General features: G+C 40.9%; 1 protein-coding gene across 1 annotated transcript in view; it reads right to left on the bottom strand.

The window, feature by feature from the left end:
- Positions 1 to 16,838, bottom strand: part of akap6 (A kinase (PRKA) anchor protein 6) — a 235,522-nt gene that overhangs the window by 43,337 nt on the left and 175,347 nt on the right. The window contains exon 16 of the mRNA XM_038728683.1: positions 7,022 to 7,282. Within this exon, the coding sequence (XP_038584611.1) occupies positions 7,022 to 7,282 (261 nt within the window). The remainder of the gene's footprint in view (positions 1 to 7,021; positions 7,283 to 16,838) is intronic.

The following is a 16,838-nucleotide window of genomic DNA, read 5'->3' as shown; positions in this document are numbered from 1 at the left end:
ATGATGCCCAAAGGGTAAAAGGCATGACTGGAGGGGTCCGGGTGATGAGGCGGCCGAGGGTAACAAACAGTAGGGGAGGACGGGTTCATCTACTGTCAGCAGCAGGGGAGAGAGGGAGCAGCTGAACAGATAACAAGAGAGAGAGAGCGAGTGAGAGAAAGATGCAGCAAGGACGACAGATACAAAGAAAAAGACAGGCGGAACAAGGGAGAGAAATAACAAGCAAGAAAGAGACTTGAGACAGAGAGATAAAGCAAAGAGAGATGGCTACAGACATGGAGACAGATAGAGAGACAGAGGAGGGCAGTTTGTTGAGCTTCACTTCAGAAGAACGAGCTAAACGCTCACACTGATATCCACTATCTATGCTAGCATCTCTGCTTGTGTGTGTGTGTGAGTGTGGAGAGAGGGGTTGCCTCCCAACAGTGCGAGTCCGTCTGACTGAAGGAACAGACACTTTGAACATCCATTTCCATTTCCAAGGAAGAAACAAAGACAGACGTTAATATAATGCTATCACCTCCATTTCTTTATGGAAGGTCACAAAAGACAAAAACAATATTTTATTTCAGCATCATCACAAAGTCTTCATCTCAGAATATCTAATATCATAAAAGCTGACTTTCTTGATCCTGATCACAACGAAACCTGCATTATAAACTCATTACACTGTTGTCAAACACGCAAAGTAGTGTTTAAGACCGCTTTTTGATGGTTTTGGTCTCGTCTCGGACTCGACCGCATTTGTACTCGGTCTTGTCTCGGTGTCGAACATTGAGGACTCAGGATTTTATTTCAAGACCAGTCAAGACCATAACTTTGGGAATATCAATAAATTACTTTTCCATTGTCTGATTTATTTGTTAACATCTTAACTTTGATTGAATGTAAAACTTATTGCTTCAAATGCAACAAATAATTCTAATTACAAATGTTTTGTTACCGTTAACGACTGTCCCCCTTCCCTGCGATGGTAAGCATGGAAAAGGAGTGTTGAATAAAGATGCTTACGTTGATTTCAGCTCTTTTGTGTTTGCGTGTGAGAGTTTTAATGGGAATGTGGATCTTTCAGATCAATTTACCTATGACCTCGTTCCACATTTTATAGTGTGTCATGTAATGTGGGGAGCATTTTGTTGAAAAAATAAGGGCTTGAAAACATTATCCTTTGATTGGGTGAAGTGTGTTTTCACTTTAGTTAGTGTCTCAGCTGTCTGCAGTGATAATAAAACCGTTAGATAACTAGATGAAGTGCCAAGACGCAAGAAACCCCTCAAAATCTAACCTTCCAGACAGCCGTGAGAGCGTGTGATTCATTTTCAGTCTCCATACCCGTACTTTGTGTCTGTACCTGCTTCCACTGTACTTATGAGTGTGTGAGCTTGTGTATGTGTGTGTGTGTCACGCTCAGTCTATTAATTCTCGGTGTGTCCGGCCCCCAGAGCGTCTCCACGACAATAGAGAGTCATCGGAGGCCCGGGGCCAGCTGGAGGAACGTCTGGCTGAGGCCGTATCTTAAGGGAGCGCTAATTCAATTAGTAGGGGGGGGTAAAGTGTAATTTAATACCCCCTGAAAAACTACTTTCTACTGATCTCCAGTGGTTTAACGTCTCACATTGCAGCAGTGATGTGCAGGTGTACTCCAAGACCCCGTAACATCACTGTTACATGTGGTTACAGGTAAAACAGAGCACATGTCTGGTGTTCTTGAGCTTTTGAAATCAGGGCACACAAACTATGAAAAAAACTAAACAAACAACCAAAAAAACAAAACCTAAAAAACAAAACAATCACTCAAGGACATACTTCTTTTCTTTTTTCCCCCCAGGGCTTTCAAGTCTATCACATGGTCTGCGTCAGCGTTTCGTGTTTGTTTAGTTGTCATGGCCATGGACCGGTTGACTGCTGATTTCAGTCCCTTTTAGGACTTATCTTCCAACACAGAAAACTTGTAAGTGAACCCATGAGCTGGGTTTGTTTTGTGAAAGACATATTTTCTCACTTACCCCAAGTTGTATCATGGAGGTTCACAGATTTTCTGTTTCTGACATTCCTCCTTCACCCCCATATAACAAAGGTGAATACAGACAGATCATTTCATCTGTAGAAAGAAGTTTCCATGAAAACTGTTGACAGTTTACAATGGAGCTACTTTCAAACTTCCATTCACCTCCCTTGTGTTTGGGTGCAGCCAGAAATCTCACAGACAAACACACTCACTGGCCACTTTATTAGGTACACCTTGCTAGTACCGGGTTGGACCCCCTTTTGCCTTCAGAACTGCCTTAATCTTTGTGGCATACTTTCAAAAAGGTGTTGGAAACTTGCCTCAGAGACTTTGGTCCCTATTGACATGAGAGCATCACGCAGTTGCTGCAGATTTGTCGGCTGCACATCCATGACGGGGATCTCCCGTTCCAACACATCCCAAAGGTGCTCTGTTGGATTGAGATCTGGTGACTGTGGAGTGCAATGAACTCATTATCATATTCAAGAAACCAGTTTGAAATGATTTGAGCTTTGTGACATGGTGCATTATCCTCCTGGAAGTCGCAGTCAGAGGATGGGTACCCTGTGGTCATAAAGAGATGGACATGGTCAGCAACAATAGGTTGTCGCCTTTAAACGATGCTCAATTGGTAAAAGTAGAAAATATCCGCCACACCATCACACCACCACCATGTTGTTTACGCCAAATTCTGAGCAACCATCTGAATGTCGTAGCTGAAGTCGAGACTCATCAGACCAGGCAACGTTTTTCCAATCTCGTATTGTCCAATTTTGGTGAAGCCTCAGTTTCCTGTTCTTAGCTGACAGGCGTGGAACCCAGTCTGGTCTTCTGCTGCTGTAGCCCATCTGCTTCAAGGTTGGACGTGTTGTGCGTTCAGAGTTCAGAGTTGCTATTCTGCATACCTTGATTGTAACGGGGGGTTATTTGAGTTACTGTTCACTTTCTGTCATCTCGAACCAGTCTGCCCATTCTCCTCTGACATCAACAGGACATTTTTGTCCACACGGCTGCTGCACACTGGGTATTTTTATCTTTTTCAGACCATTCTCTGTAAACCCAAGAGATGGTTGTGCGTGAAAATCCCAGAAGATCAGCGGTGTCTGAAATACAGACACCAGCCCGTCTGGGACCAACAACCATGCCACATTCAAAGTCACTTAAATCCCCTTTTGTTCCTCATTCTGATGCTCGATTTGAACTTGAGCAAGTTGTCTTGACCACGTCTACATGCCATGTAGAGTTGCTGCCATGTGATTGGCTGATTAGCTATTTGTGTAAACAAGCAATTGAACAGGTGTACCTAATAAAGTGGCCAGCAAGTGTTCCTCAAAACATGAAAAATCAAACCATTTGTGTGTCTGTGTCACCTCTGACAGAAAGTAAGAAGGCTATTTTTGTGAATGAACTGATGCTTTATCGACAAATCTGTACAGATATTTATGTGTGTTATCATATGTTTAAATGAGCGCTGGTCTGAATACAGCAGTGCATCTTTTTGAAATGTCTCCCTTATATACTTTGTGTATGTTTTTATAAATATAATTTTGTATGTGTGCTCCTGTGACCTCTGCCGATCCCCGCTGCTTTCTCATACAGCCGTACAGTAATAAGCTGCAGCGCAGAAATCGAACCCATTTACAGGTCCAAACGCCAAAAACAGACAAATGATCGCTAAAATGGAGCTGACTTCTCTTAAAATGGAGCCCCTTCTCTCCATGTAGCCCCTCTCTCTCTCTCTCTCTCTCTCTCTCCATACAAATGACTACTATCAATATTTCCAATCTTCATTTCTCCAGAAGCTCAGGGCCTCTGTCTGCCAGAAATCAATGGCTTCCCACTGAGAGCTGTGACAAGGATCAAAAGTAAGAGCAGCTCGACTCACTTTCTTCAGATAAAGTCTCGTTTCTATACAGTTTCATCATTTAGGCAGCCTGTGTGTGTGTTTGTGTGCACGTCTCTGTGAGTGTACACCGATGCATGTGTGTCACGTTCTTCATCAGTTCTGACCGAATTACAACTTGACTCTTGTCATAAATCCATTTCTGTCTGAGTTACATCTTTGATGACATCACACAAAAATATCATCGCATTGTACAAAAGTGATTTTAGTAACTAAAAGGTTTTGTCCATCTTTTGTGTTTCTGGTGAAACATGAACAATCTTGTAACGAGAATGGAAGCTAAATATTCCAAACAAATTAGACTAAACTCAACTCGAGTGAGAGCAGAGAGCAGGGGCGGCGCTGCAGCTTTTGGACTTACAAACACCTGCAGTCGGACTGGACTTTGCTCAGCGGGAGGAGCTCAGACTTAACTGCTTTTAATAACTTTTAACTTAGATTTTTGGGATTAAAAGGTTGATTTATCGTCACTGCCGTGTGTTTCCGGTTCTCCTGTTGTTGCTAGCGTCAGTGGGCACCCAGAGTACTACTGCTACTTCATATTTATATGAAAACCGGACAAAACTGGACATTGCTTAGAAAAAAGAAAGTGACGAAATTAAACTACATGGTGAGTTCAGAAAATATGTGTTGGTTACTTTATTCCAGCTGTCGTTGTACTTTACTGTGTCCAAGTTAGCATAGCATAGCGCTGATCGGTCCGAACTCCATTCAGAAAACAAACATTTTAAAAGTTGTTGTCCCCCTGTCTTTCTGACAGACCTGACAAAGCATGAATTTATGTGTTTAAGAAATCTGCATCACGTTGAAGTTATTTCGACATCATTTTGATCTGTTTATTGCAATTAAATCACAGCTTCTGTTATGTCTTATAAACCGCTTCTAAAAAAATGTCCTCACTTCGCAAAATGTTTAGAGTTTTAACAACTTAAATGGGGGATTTGAAATCATAGTAAAACCAATTTAAGATTTAAATATCATCATATCTATCAGTTTTGTGTTTGTGTGTGACTAAAATCAATTCATTTATTAATTCATCTTGTGGTTTTGTGTCTGTAGAAGTGTTTCCTTGTGTGTTACTACAGACATCTATATATATTTCTGAATTTATGTGTGTATTCTGTGTGTGTGTATGCATATGCCAGTCATTTGTGTGTGTATTTGTTAGTGTGAATGTGCGCTGACTTTTAAGTATGTGCGGTCACATACACATATATGAATTAATGCTCTTCTGTGTGTATGCATTTCTATTTTAGCATGCACGTGTGTGTGTGTGTGTGTGTGTCTGGATGTCAGTCACACGGCAGGGCTAGGCTAATCAGCGCAGCTAGCTGTTCGCTGTGTGATGTAGGCTGATTAATATCCTGTTAGCGTCCCGTGGCTTTTAAGGCTAACTGCTGTTTCCTCTATACATCCATCGCTTCAAAACAGCACTGCTTTCATCTGGCCTCATTAAGACGATGTATTACTATACTTAGCAACAACACACACACACACACACAGATACAGGAACATGTTTTTTTGTACAGCCCAATGTTGATTGGCCAAAGCTCTCTCACATTATTGATAGCAGAAGTTAGCAAAGAAAGTTAAGTGATACTGTAAGAACATACACCCGAAGCAGCTCCTGAATGTTCTTACACACTTATTAATATATAATTATTTATTGTAACTTCCTTATTTTCTCACTTTATTTGTAATATTTTCTGTCTCAAAACACTTAGTATTATATGTATGGTGTGTAAAGTAGTCACTACCTTCATTTTCTATATAGTAGATGCTCAAATTAGTACTTCAGTTTTTTAAGGTTATGTATCTATATAATGCATCTGTTCCTGTATTCCCACTTTGCTGCTTTGACTCTCAAATTCCCCTGCTTAAGATGAATAATGCGTAGCTCATCTTAAATTAGGGTTTGGCGATGTCTATCAAATTGGCATACAACGATGTCTACAGTGCATCATTGGGATGGACGATAACATGGAGGGCTATGTTTTTATGATGACACCGAGGGGATCACATAAAGCCACCTGAGCGCCACAAAAACAGAACTGGTAGCAGAGATAGCGGCAGCAGCAGCAACATGCGCCAGTGTCCAGCACAAGTGAGAGACGAGGGAGAGGTCTTTCATCATCACCTAATCAGAAAAAGTTTGGCCAGGTAAGCTTAGCCACAACTAGGGCCGATACAAATACAATCGGCGAATTAAAGACAACAATGTGATGTCTGTCATGACAGTGGCATTGTCCATCGTTCCAACCCTGTCTTAAAGATTTCACACATTAGGGAAATCTACCTAATGAAGGTCTGATAACCACAAACTGGTGGTTTCTAGTTACTTTTCAGTTAACATAATCAAGTGCTCAGATTTGTAATTGTAATAACCAAGTATGAATGTACAGAATGTTACCTTGTGGTCCAAACCTTAATTCTACTTCTCTGTTATCCAATAACTTCAAGTTTTTGGAAACACCAACTGTTGAGTTGAAGTTTACCAAATTAAAGTTAGGCTTTACTAGAGGATTTATCAAAAGTCATTATGGAAAAAAAAAAGAAGTAAGATTTCTATCCAAACTATAAAGTTATATTCTTATATATATATATTTTTTTTTTTTAAATGTTGCATTAAGAGAGATGTCCATTATTCTTTATGGAAACGCAATGCTGCCCAGAAATACTTATGTTTTTCTTTAGTTATGACCATCTTTGACTAACTTTATTCAAGACTAAATGTAACCCAAGGTTAACCAATATTACATTTATTTAACCATAACCATGCTCAGTAGCCTCATCAAGATATTTCATGGATAACCAACTGGAAAACATTGGGCAGTGATCATTTAGCAAAAACATTAAATCTTGACAATTTTTCAGATGGCTCTCTATTATCCCTAAAACGTGATTGGTAATGCAAAAGAGTATGTAAACATTGCTCCTAATAGTTTTGTAGGCTAAAGAAAAGCTACTGGTTGCTGAGGTTCCATTAACCCTGTTCTATAAACTTTGTGTTTGTGTTATCATTGCTGCTTCTGCTTTGATGTGAAAGCAACCCAACATACGCTGACATCGCCAACATCACACCAGGATGGCTGAAACGTTGCTTTTCCTACCTTGAAGCTCTGGAGCTGCTCTGAGGCGTCTTTGTCCTGTCTGAGGCAGGAGTTGAAGATGAGGAGCTCGGTGTCTCGCAGCCACGCCTTCAGCTCTTTGATACGAGCCTCCAGCTGTTCCAGGAGCGAGTTGGTCACTGGGGAAAGGGCCGAGCGAGGGTTTTCCAAAGCAACGCCTCTACCACCAACTGGCAAAGACTTCATGTTGGCTGACTGGTTGTGCTGGGAAGAAATGGGTCCTGAATGCTCTGAGAGGATTTTCTGAAAGACGACAGAAGAGATGGGAGAAAAAAGGAAAGCGAGTTAGCGACAGGACCCCTTGTGTCAAGATTCCATCATGTAAAGTAGCGTATCAATCAATACATACACGGCCATTAATCATCTACCTTCAGAAAAGTGCAGATCAATAAAAGGGATGTCATGTATTCATTCCTAAAGTGCCGGAGGATAGTGTGAACATTATACTTTGAACCGACTTCTATGTGAATCTTGTCAATGTCCAAGATGTAATAATAATCATGATGTTGTTGTTTACTTCAGTAGACCTTGTTCATGGTTCAGTGAGTGATTGTTACCAGATTGTGTTTGCTCTGCTGCTACAACATCAACACACCCACATAGCTGAATGAGCTAACAGGTCAATTACCAATGACTCCAGAACGACATAAGTACCAGTCCCGCGACAGGTGTACTGGACCTCTAACCGTTAATCACGTGGTTAATGTGGAATTACTTGGTTAGGTTTAGAACTAGATTGTTGTTTGGCTTAAATTAGTAAATTACGTTAAGTCACATCATGCAAGTGACAGGACTCACGTGATGAAAATCACATATGTAAAGTTTTTTACCGTCAAATTTCAATTAAAAGCCTGGTCCCAATTAGACGCCTGTCCCCCTTACTGGCCTGGTGTGGCTACATGTTTTCACAAATGAACGCAGGTCATTTTTAAGGCTCGTGCAGACTTTCAGCGTCGGCCGATGGCCGTGCTGTTCACACTACACAACTTGCCGGCTTCTGACGGGAGTCTTGAAGTCAGACAGCGGCTGTGTCACTGACGTCGGTCTCCAAACCACGTTTTGTCATGAAAACACACGTGAAATGTGAAACGGGAATGAAGTGAACCTACACATGAAACAGCTGTTGTTTGTTATTATAAAGATAAAAATTATAAAGACAAAGAATATGCGTGAAAGGACGGATTAGCACACGCAGGTAGCAGGGATCATCTGAGCTACAGAGAGAGCTGGAGGTGAGTAAAAAGTGTTTTGCGGTGAAAAAGTAGGTGCCTGCTCTGCCAGCTGCCTGCTCTGGCCGACTCCTCCAGATATTTGGCGTGCTAGATATCTGGCAGACGTCGGTGTTGTGTCAGAAATGTGTCGGGGAGCCTTTTTGATTGTCGTTGAGTAGTTCACACATAACGACTGTCGACCGCTGATCGACTGCTGATTTACCCCCGATCACAGCCTGACATCGGGCTAAAAATCGTGTGGTGTGAACTAGGCTTAAGACGCGTGGTCTGGTTTTTACAGAAGTTCTTTGGTTGTTTAAAACCTCTTGAAGCCCACCAGGTCGCACACTTGAGCTAAGCTGCTTAGACCATGCATGCAAATAGAAATGTTTATTAAACTTTTGTTAATACGGACATGCTCCACTTCATTAGATTGGATCGAATTTGCACAATTCAATTGTTCAGTTCATATTACGGAAACGATGAGCACCAAAGTATAATTCATTCAGATTTACCGGTATGGTAAAGGAATTAAAAGCCTGTCCCATATAGACACCTGTCCCAGTTATAGGCAGGGTGAGTTCAGTGATTTAAGTAAATAAAAGCTGGACTATTAATTGAAGTTTTACTGTAAGTAAACTTTGACTTGGCTTCACACAGGACCTTAAATCTGTTCTCCTGGGAAGTCCTGTGTTTGTTTGACCCATCCATCCAGGTCACAGCCTAACAATATATGAAATATAATTTCATGTTCTTGTAGACATGGTTTAAATTGTTGTAGGAGATGTGCAAATTATCAGCTATTGCTGATGCTGTTTGGTTGGTTTTGCTCATTCTAAGGTTTGAATGATATTCCTGAACCTCCAGGACATGTTCTGTGTAAGGATACGTACCAATAACGCCACGTAACATTTCATATAGTGTGGTAGATTTTATCCATGTCAGCCACTCCTACCCATTCTATTACATAATGATTCATTTCAGCAGTGCTGCTAATGTTGTTATTGTACCTACGAATTAGCTTGATGTTGCTAATGCTGTCGTCATCATTGTTGTGAAGTCTGTTATTGTTGTGTCAACGAGGCTGCGGTTGTTGATGAACAAAGCTTGGAGAATGTAACTGGTATTTTTCCAGGTGCAAACCAATCAGCTGCTAATTCAGAGCTTCTAGCAGTTTCACCTACAGAGCTGATATTCACACCCAAAACAAAACATCATTTAGACACAATACAAACCTGAAAGAGTGTTTGGTGAGGAGCAATCACGGTTTCAAATGGGAACAACTTCGAATAACAAGAGCCTGACTCCGAGAGAGAGAGAGAGAGAGTGTGTGTAATAAGCTCTGCAGAGTAATTTTCCAACCCCTGTTGATCACACAGTAAGACACAGCAAGCGGCAGAGCGAGGCTGCACTTGGGTTTAGACGAAGCGTGTGTGTGTGTGTCTATGCTCATCAGTATTGAACAAACAAACTTGTGATGTTCTTTGCAGATCACGGCGAGCTCTGGGCAGAGTTGCTGGGCAACGTTGTTAGCAACACGCAATGCAGTAGCACGCTGGGTCCAACATCTCTAAGAATAACACGTATAATCTGCTTCTTTTTTATAGCAGTTTTGGGATTCATCAGTGATCTAATATGATGCTTCAGCAGTCTGAGTTAGTCAAGTGGGAAGTATTTTTTAATACGATATTACCTCTTAGTTTTACTTTTCCTCCGAAGCAGCGTCCGGGGAAACACACAGCGGGAATTATATACTAAAAGACTGAATTTGGAAGATATCCCTTGATTTGACCAACTCAGACTGCTGACACCTGGTGTTTGAGTGTGTGTTATTTCAGAAATGGGTTGATAACAGTGACTTTGGGGGAAAGCAGGATATTTTAACATGACAATCTTATGACAATCTGGATTCGATGGATGTACAAACTCTTGTAAGACAATTTGGATAAAAGTGTCCATGAAATGTTGGAAGCTACTTTAATTCATTTAATCTTTGCTCTGTGTTATGAAACAATATCATGATGGTTTTAATGCTTTTTCAGAAACTGGTAATCTTTACTGTCGGGGGTATCCAGTCCATCACAGATTTAATCGTCTTACATTTGACTGGGTATGTCTCACACTAATCGAGTCTAATCGCTCTGTTCCTTCATTTCATCTTCCCCTCTCCTTAATGAAGTAAAGCTTTTGTGAAAGTTCAGTGAGGAATATTTTCACAATCGTGTCTCTTTTTTTGTTCTACTGGTGCATTTCCACCACTCTGTTCTACATTCATAAATTTCAAGCTGCATTATCATTTCTCCCCGCTGCCGTATTTCTTTCAGTCACAACTTTGTTTTGTCACTATGTGTGTCCAATCAGAAATCTTCCCCCTTTAAAGATCAGTAGTTACACACTAATTTTTGTGATTCTGTTTTTGGAAATTCTTCGTAAGACATGTCAGACTGTTACAGCTTCTGTTTTTTTTTTTAACTAATCTGTCTACTCAGTGCTTGGTTTGATAGAAAGAAAGTTTTGTTCATTTCTCAAACTTTCTGCAGCAGTATATCTTGTATTATCCAGTGTTCACATTGCATTGTTTTGAACAATTTAAAGCATCATATAGCGTTTTATCTTTTAGCTCCTGTTATGACTTTAAAAAGCGGCCATAACAAGAGAAACTTTGAGCATCTGTGAACAGAGTCGCTCCTGAACGAGCCCCACATGGGTCCCTGTCGCTAATTTGCATATGTATGTGTTTGTACAAAAGGTATTGAGTCGTTGGTATAGCAGAGACTCTCCCTCCTGAGTGGAAACACTACTTTAGCTGAACTCTGGCAGGTAAAACCAGCCCATTAGACGATGAAGAGGGGTGATTATAGGACCCCCTGACCGGTAAAATGTGCAGTTAGCTGTGTTTTTACAAGAGGCGACGGCGATTATGAGTCTGTGGTTAGTTTGACAGAGAGAAACAGAGAAGCAGAGAAATGGAGATAGAGCATATACAAGGATGGATCGTCAGGGATGTAATTCAAGAGATATAAAGTACATTTTAAGACAAAGAAACAAAAACATAATTTTTTTTTGCTGATAATATGATACATTTATTTTCTCTACAGGTGGTTGTGGTGAACACGTTCACATTACAAGTCTGTTTATTTCCCACAGAGCCGAGCAGCGTGACACTGTGTGGACACTCAACAGGTTTCTGCCCCTCTTTAATACCTTTTTCTCCAATACAGTTTTCAGAGTCATATGAAGACTTCTGTTGTGTTCTTGACCAAGCAGTAAAGTTTACTCACATGCTTGTGTTTCCTTAAGCTGCGGTGCGTTTGCGCACTTGTGAAAGGGGATTTGAGTTTAACTGAAAAAGCTGAATGTAAAACTTTCCAATTTCCGTTTAAAATGAGAAGAACACACTAAACTTGACCCCGAAAAACATATGGATTCATCATCAAGGTCAGTTTTCTCTCTTTGACATTTGATTTAATCTCTCTTTTAGTTACATTTAATAATACTATTAATGATAATAATACATTTTATTTTATGTCGCTTTTCATGGCACCAAAGGTCACCTTTTATCATGTAATATATTGACAATAAACTGGACTTAGCCAAGAATAGAGCCGTCTCTATGTTCTGAGGAGGCAGAGATCCTTTAACATCTGCCGGACAGCGCCGAGGATGTTTTATGAGTCTGTGGTGGCCATTGCTATCCTGTTATAAGCTGGGGCGGCAGGTTGAGAATAGCAGACTAGGGCTGGGGCGATTCGTCGACGTAATCGATTACGTCATTACGTCGACTCATAACTGCTGTCCACGATACGTGAAGCAGCATGAACACGTGAAGCAAAAGTATCTCGGAGCGCTGACGAGGACACGTGGTCCGTTAAAATGTATTTCTTCATCCCTGCTGTCGTGGTAATGTACCGTTACACCGCGTGTCATCTTGTTTATCCTGTTCCAATGCTGCAATTTTTAAGGATTTTAATCCATTTCCAGATCTACGCGTTATTAGTACTTATTATTAAAAGTACTATATATTACACTTCACATCGTGTCGTATACTGTCAAAAAATATAAACAGATTTTACAGTTTATAATCTTATGCAGCAGATGATGTTAAAGTGAGGGAACAAGTGTAACTGAATCAGCTGTGGAGTGACATGTTCCCGTTTCCACACCACATCTGAGAAAACACATATAAAGTATTTAGTGTAGTTTTGGCTTGTTTTGAAAGAGATTTGTCACAAGTTTTTATCATGTATTATTACTTAAATTACTAGTCAGTTAAATGCTTTGATCGTGTTTCAGTTGATCTCATGAGCACAATTCTTCAATCTAAGATTCTCATTGCAAGGGTTACAAATTGTGTCTTTAAGAACAGCATGGAGACTATAGAAAAGAAAGAGAGGGGGAAATAATTGCAGAGAAAATGGAGAAAAGAAAGAGGTAGAATGAAAAGGTTGAGTGGAGTGAGAAGGGGGAAAAGGTAGAAAGTGAAAGAGAGATTAAAAGCAAGAACAAAAGGGGAGTGGGAGAAGGTAAAAGAGAAAAATGTGGGCATGGAAAGAGCAAATGAAAAAGATCCAGTGGGAGAGACGGAAAATGAAAAAGAAAATTAGCAAATAAGAGAGATAAAGAGAGGTGGAGGGCAAATGAAACAAAGAGAGAGATGGTGTGTTGTTTTTTAGGGGACTCAATTAACCAGAATTTGTTTTCCCTCTCTCCTCCTCCTCTCTTCCCTGCAGGTTGAAGTGGTGATCTGCTCCTGACTCCTGCGTTTTAGAGAGTTGATGGGAAAAGGATGAACACGCGGATGAAAAGATCATTTAAGTGTTAATTTACCAAAATAAAACAAAGCACATTTGTTTGTTATCCATGTTTCTGTCTCTGTTACTCTCTCTCCAATGCTTTGCAAGTCATGATTAATCATGACAGATTTTTTCCCCTTCTTTCCTGGATCCATCCATACATACATTTACACTGTTTCTATCCTCAAACAGAGTTTGACCTTGAACAACTGCCAAAATCCACAACAGAAAAGATGAAAGCTAATTTACAACCTCTTTATTTTCTTCGCCGTTCGGCGTGTCGGTGTGTGCGCACGCTCTGTCATAAATTCTTCATAAGGCCAGGACAGTTCAGAGGCGAGGCACAGGACATCAATTCCAGTTAATTCCCAATTTGTGTCAGAGCAGCAGATGCAGACGCCAGCACTGATAGGCCTGTTAATATGCTACTCAGACGCCATGTTGGGAGGGGGGGAGGAAGGATGGAGGGGAAGACAGAGAGTGAGAGACAAACTAGGAGAGACCTTTGATATATAGTGAATATTTTGGCGAGACAAAAATCACCTTAAAAAATTCTGATTAGAAAGAGAGGATTGAAGGAGACAAATATGAATGAAAGAAGAAGATGAGGGAGGATAAATAAAGGTGTTTGTGGAGGTGAAGGGTAAAGAAAGAGTGGGAGGAGAGGAGGTGGAGGGAAGCCAGAGGGGGTTAAAAGAAAAGGAGGAAAGTAGGCACAACTAGTAATAATTTTAAGAAAACACCGCAGCCAAAGGTGATTTATTTCAAAAGATTATTTAATTAATCTGACCAACAGTCCAAAACCATATATGCAGTTCACTTTCATATTACCGCAAAGAAAAGCACTAAATCCCAACATTTGAGAAGCTGAAATCAGCACATATTAGGCCTTTGTACTCGTAAAATGACTACAACCATTAATCGAATATCAAAATATTTGCAGATCAATCGCCTGTCTATTGATTAATTGGTTAATGCTTGCAGCTCTAGAAGAACGAGAAAGAGAAAACTTATGTAGTACGAAGGAAAGAGAGGATCAGAAGAGAGCGGGATCAGAGAGGGAAGAGAAAGAAAAGGAAATGAAGAGAGGGCAGAGTAACAAGCAGCAAAGGAGGCGATAGTGGAAGGGAAGGAGCTGTGAGAGTTTAGGGAAACATCAGCTACTCACTCCTGCTCTGTACTAGATTTGGGAGGTTTACCTGACATAGGTTTGTCAAACTCATAGTTTAGTCCTTATCCTCAAAGCCTTTTCTCATGAGGATAAGAAACATATCGTTTGAAAATACCTACAATAAATACATTCAATAAAGTTTTAATATTACCTTTGTGTTGCTTGTCCAAGTAACTTACATATGTATGTAGTAATCTGTACATTATAATTTCATTTCTTATAATATGTTAATATAGAACATGTGCTGCCTAGAAACATGACATTTCCTTATGTCTCCTACATGGATCCGCTGGTGAGTGCTGTCAGCTGAAGACAAAGTTTTTAAACAGTTAAATAGTAACTTTGGTATTTTTCAACCTAGACCTTATTTCCGTATGTATTTGTCTGTATGTGACTAACAGGGACAACTTGCGAGAGTGCTCCAGCATCTGACAACATTATGGTGAGGATCCCTGCAAAGATAGACCTTTATTTTAAGAGTAAAATCCTTTTTGTTTACCCAGAAACGGTCGCTACATCGCTCTAGTCTATCGTCTACCGCTGCCTCGAGCAGTTAGTTTGATTTACTGTATGACTTTGGTGTTTTAAACCCTTTTAAAACACCAAAAGTAACAATAACACAAACAAACTAACCAACGGAGGTAGCGGTAGACTAGCAACTCCTGTGTTCTGTGGTAAAATTCTAGTTTTTAGGATGGAGTCTGGTGGTTTTGATGACTAACAAAAAGATTAGTCTTTCAAAAAAGGTAAACAACGATCTCAGAAAGAAGCAGACAGTTTTGCAGTCCCGTTATTCATTTGAAGGTTTTGTTCAGGCTGTCAAACTGACGTGTAAGACCATAAAGACAGAAGCTAAAGCCCACCGATCACAGAATAAAAGTGAACCACCTTATTATTAATGACTATTGAGAAAGAGGACAATGATTTTAAGGATCAGCACTGTTCCTGTACAGCTGGGTCGGCCTCTGTTCACCATTACAATCCTTAAAAAGCAGAACATCAGGGCTTTATTACGTTACATTCAGTAGGAAGTTAGCTAGCGTTAGCCAACTAACATTACATTAGGAACAATCCACAGCCGTCATTTTTCTGGATTTATTTTAGGTTTTGATAAGAGAATAAATCGTACTTCTCCTTTCAGCCCCTCTGGGTAGCTGCTGTAATTATTTACAAGTGACCCGGGAACAGCGTTTGACCAGAACTTGGAGAAATACAGCAAAAGAAAGCTAGAAAACTACGCATTTTGCATTAGAATGATTGGAGCGCAGCCATGAAAGTGTCAGACTTCAGTGAGAGCGAGTCCTATTCATCGTTTTCACATGACGTCACATTCCAAAGAAAACGCTCACACGGCGTGCAAAAAAGACGTTATTTTCGGCTGCCTGCCAACCAATAAGCAAGTGATACACTGCTACTTTGAGTTGCTGGAAATGCTGGATGGTTGTTGTGCTTTCAGATGCACTAAGGAGGAGACAAGCCTGGGCTGTGTGAGGTGAGGGATTCCCCAGAAGGTAAAAGTAAACATTACTGCCGTCGAGCGGCGGCAGGGACCTGGCGGTTTTTAACTGTAGAAATGCGGCAGCGGATGCTATAACGTTTTATGGATCGGATATCCCCATTCATATCTTAAATTTGACTGCTTTTGTGGCGTCTCTGTGGGGGAGTCGCGGTGTGAGCCGCTATGTCGGTCTGTTGTTTTGCCCTCCAGGTCACCGCGCATGTCACGTGACTGAAAACTATGAATACTGTGCTGTGATTGACCAGCTGCGTATTTGGGGTGTGGTTTAGCGAAGGGTCAATTAGTCACAAAGACACAAAACATGTGAAAATAGGGTCCAGGATGCAAAATATCAAAGTTACCCTTTAAAACTAATCGATTACCTCGCTACAGCTGCTATTTCAGCCAGTCAGTCTGAATAGTAAATCTGCCTCTGTCATCACTGTAAACTGTATAATGCAGAAAGGGAGAGAAAGAGGGACTGAAAGTGTCTGCTTGGCGTGTCTTTGTCTCACTACCCACAATTCCTCTGTTCCCTTAAGACACAAACTTTGATATGTGTGCATGTGTGTGTGTGTGTGTGTGTGTGTGAAACGGCATTGTGAGTCCAAATGTCTCTTTGTCAGTAATAGAAGTTTAATCACAGTCTGGTTACTGTGGCGGAAACACACACGGAGAGAGAGAGAGAGAGAGAGAGAGAGACTCATCTGTTGCTGTTGTTTAATTTCTAAAATGTAATCTGTTTCACTGAGCTTGATACATATGTTAATGCACACACATACGCACTCCCAATAACTTTGAATTTGTGTGTGAGATGATAATATATGTGTGTGCGCATTAGGGACTCCAAGCAGACAACACACACACACACACACACACACAGATGGCGTTTGCTCCTCCGCCGCTCTCTGTCTGTGTGAACGAGCTCAGTGCGTCGACGCGCCGCTCGGTCGACAGGAGACTGTTTGTTTCTTCGGAGGAACAAAGTCACATAGTCACATTTCAGCCTCCTGACGAGCCGCTGCCAGCTGTCACCACCGCAGACCTGGAATTAATCACCACGCCCGGGTAGAGAAACAACTGCAGCCGACGTGCCCACCAGCAAGGCACACGGCGCTTTCAAACT

The sequence above is a fragment of the Micropterus salmoides genome, unplaced genomic scaffold (genome assembly GCF_014851395.1).
Source record: "Micropterus salmoides isolate LMB-PRFRI ecotype aquatic unplaced genomic scaffold, ASM1485139v1 Ms_hic_scaffold_19, whole genome shotgun sequence".
Classification (NCBI taxonomy): Eukaryota; Metazoa; Chordata; class Actinopteri; order Centrarchiformes; family Centrarchidae; genus Micropterus; species Micropterus salmoides.
The sequence above is the reverse complement of the archived record's forward strand: the minus strand, read 5'-3'. Positions and strand labels throughout refer to the sequence as shown.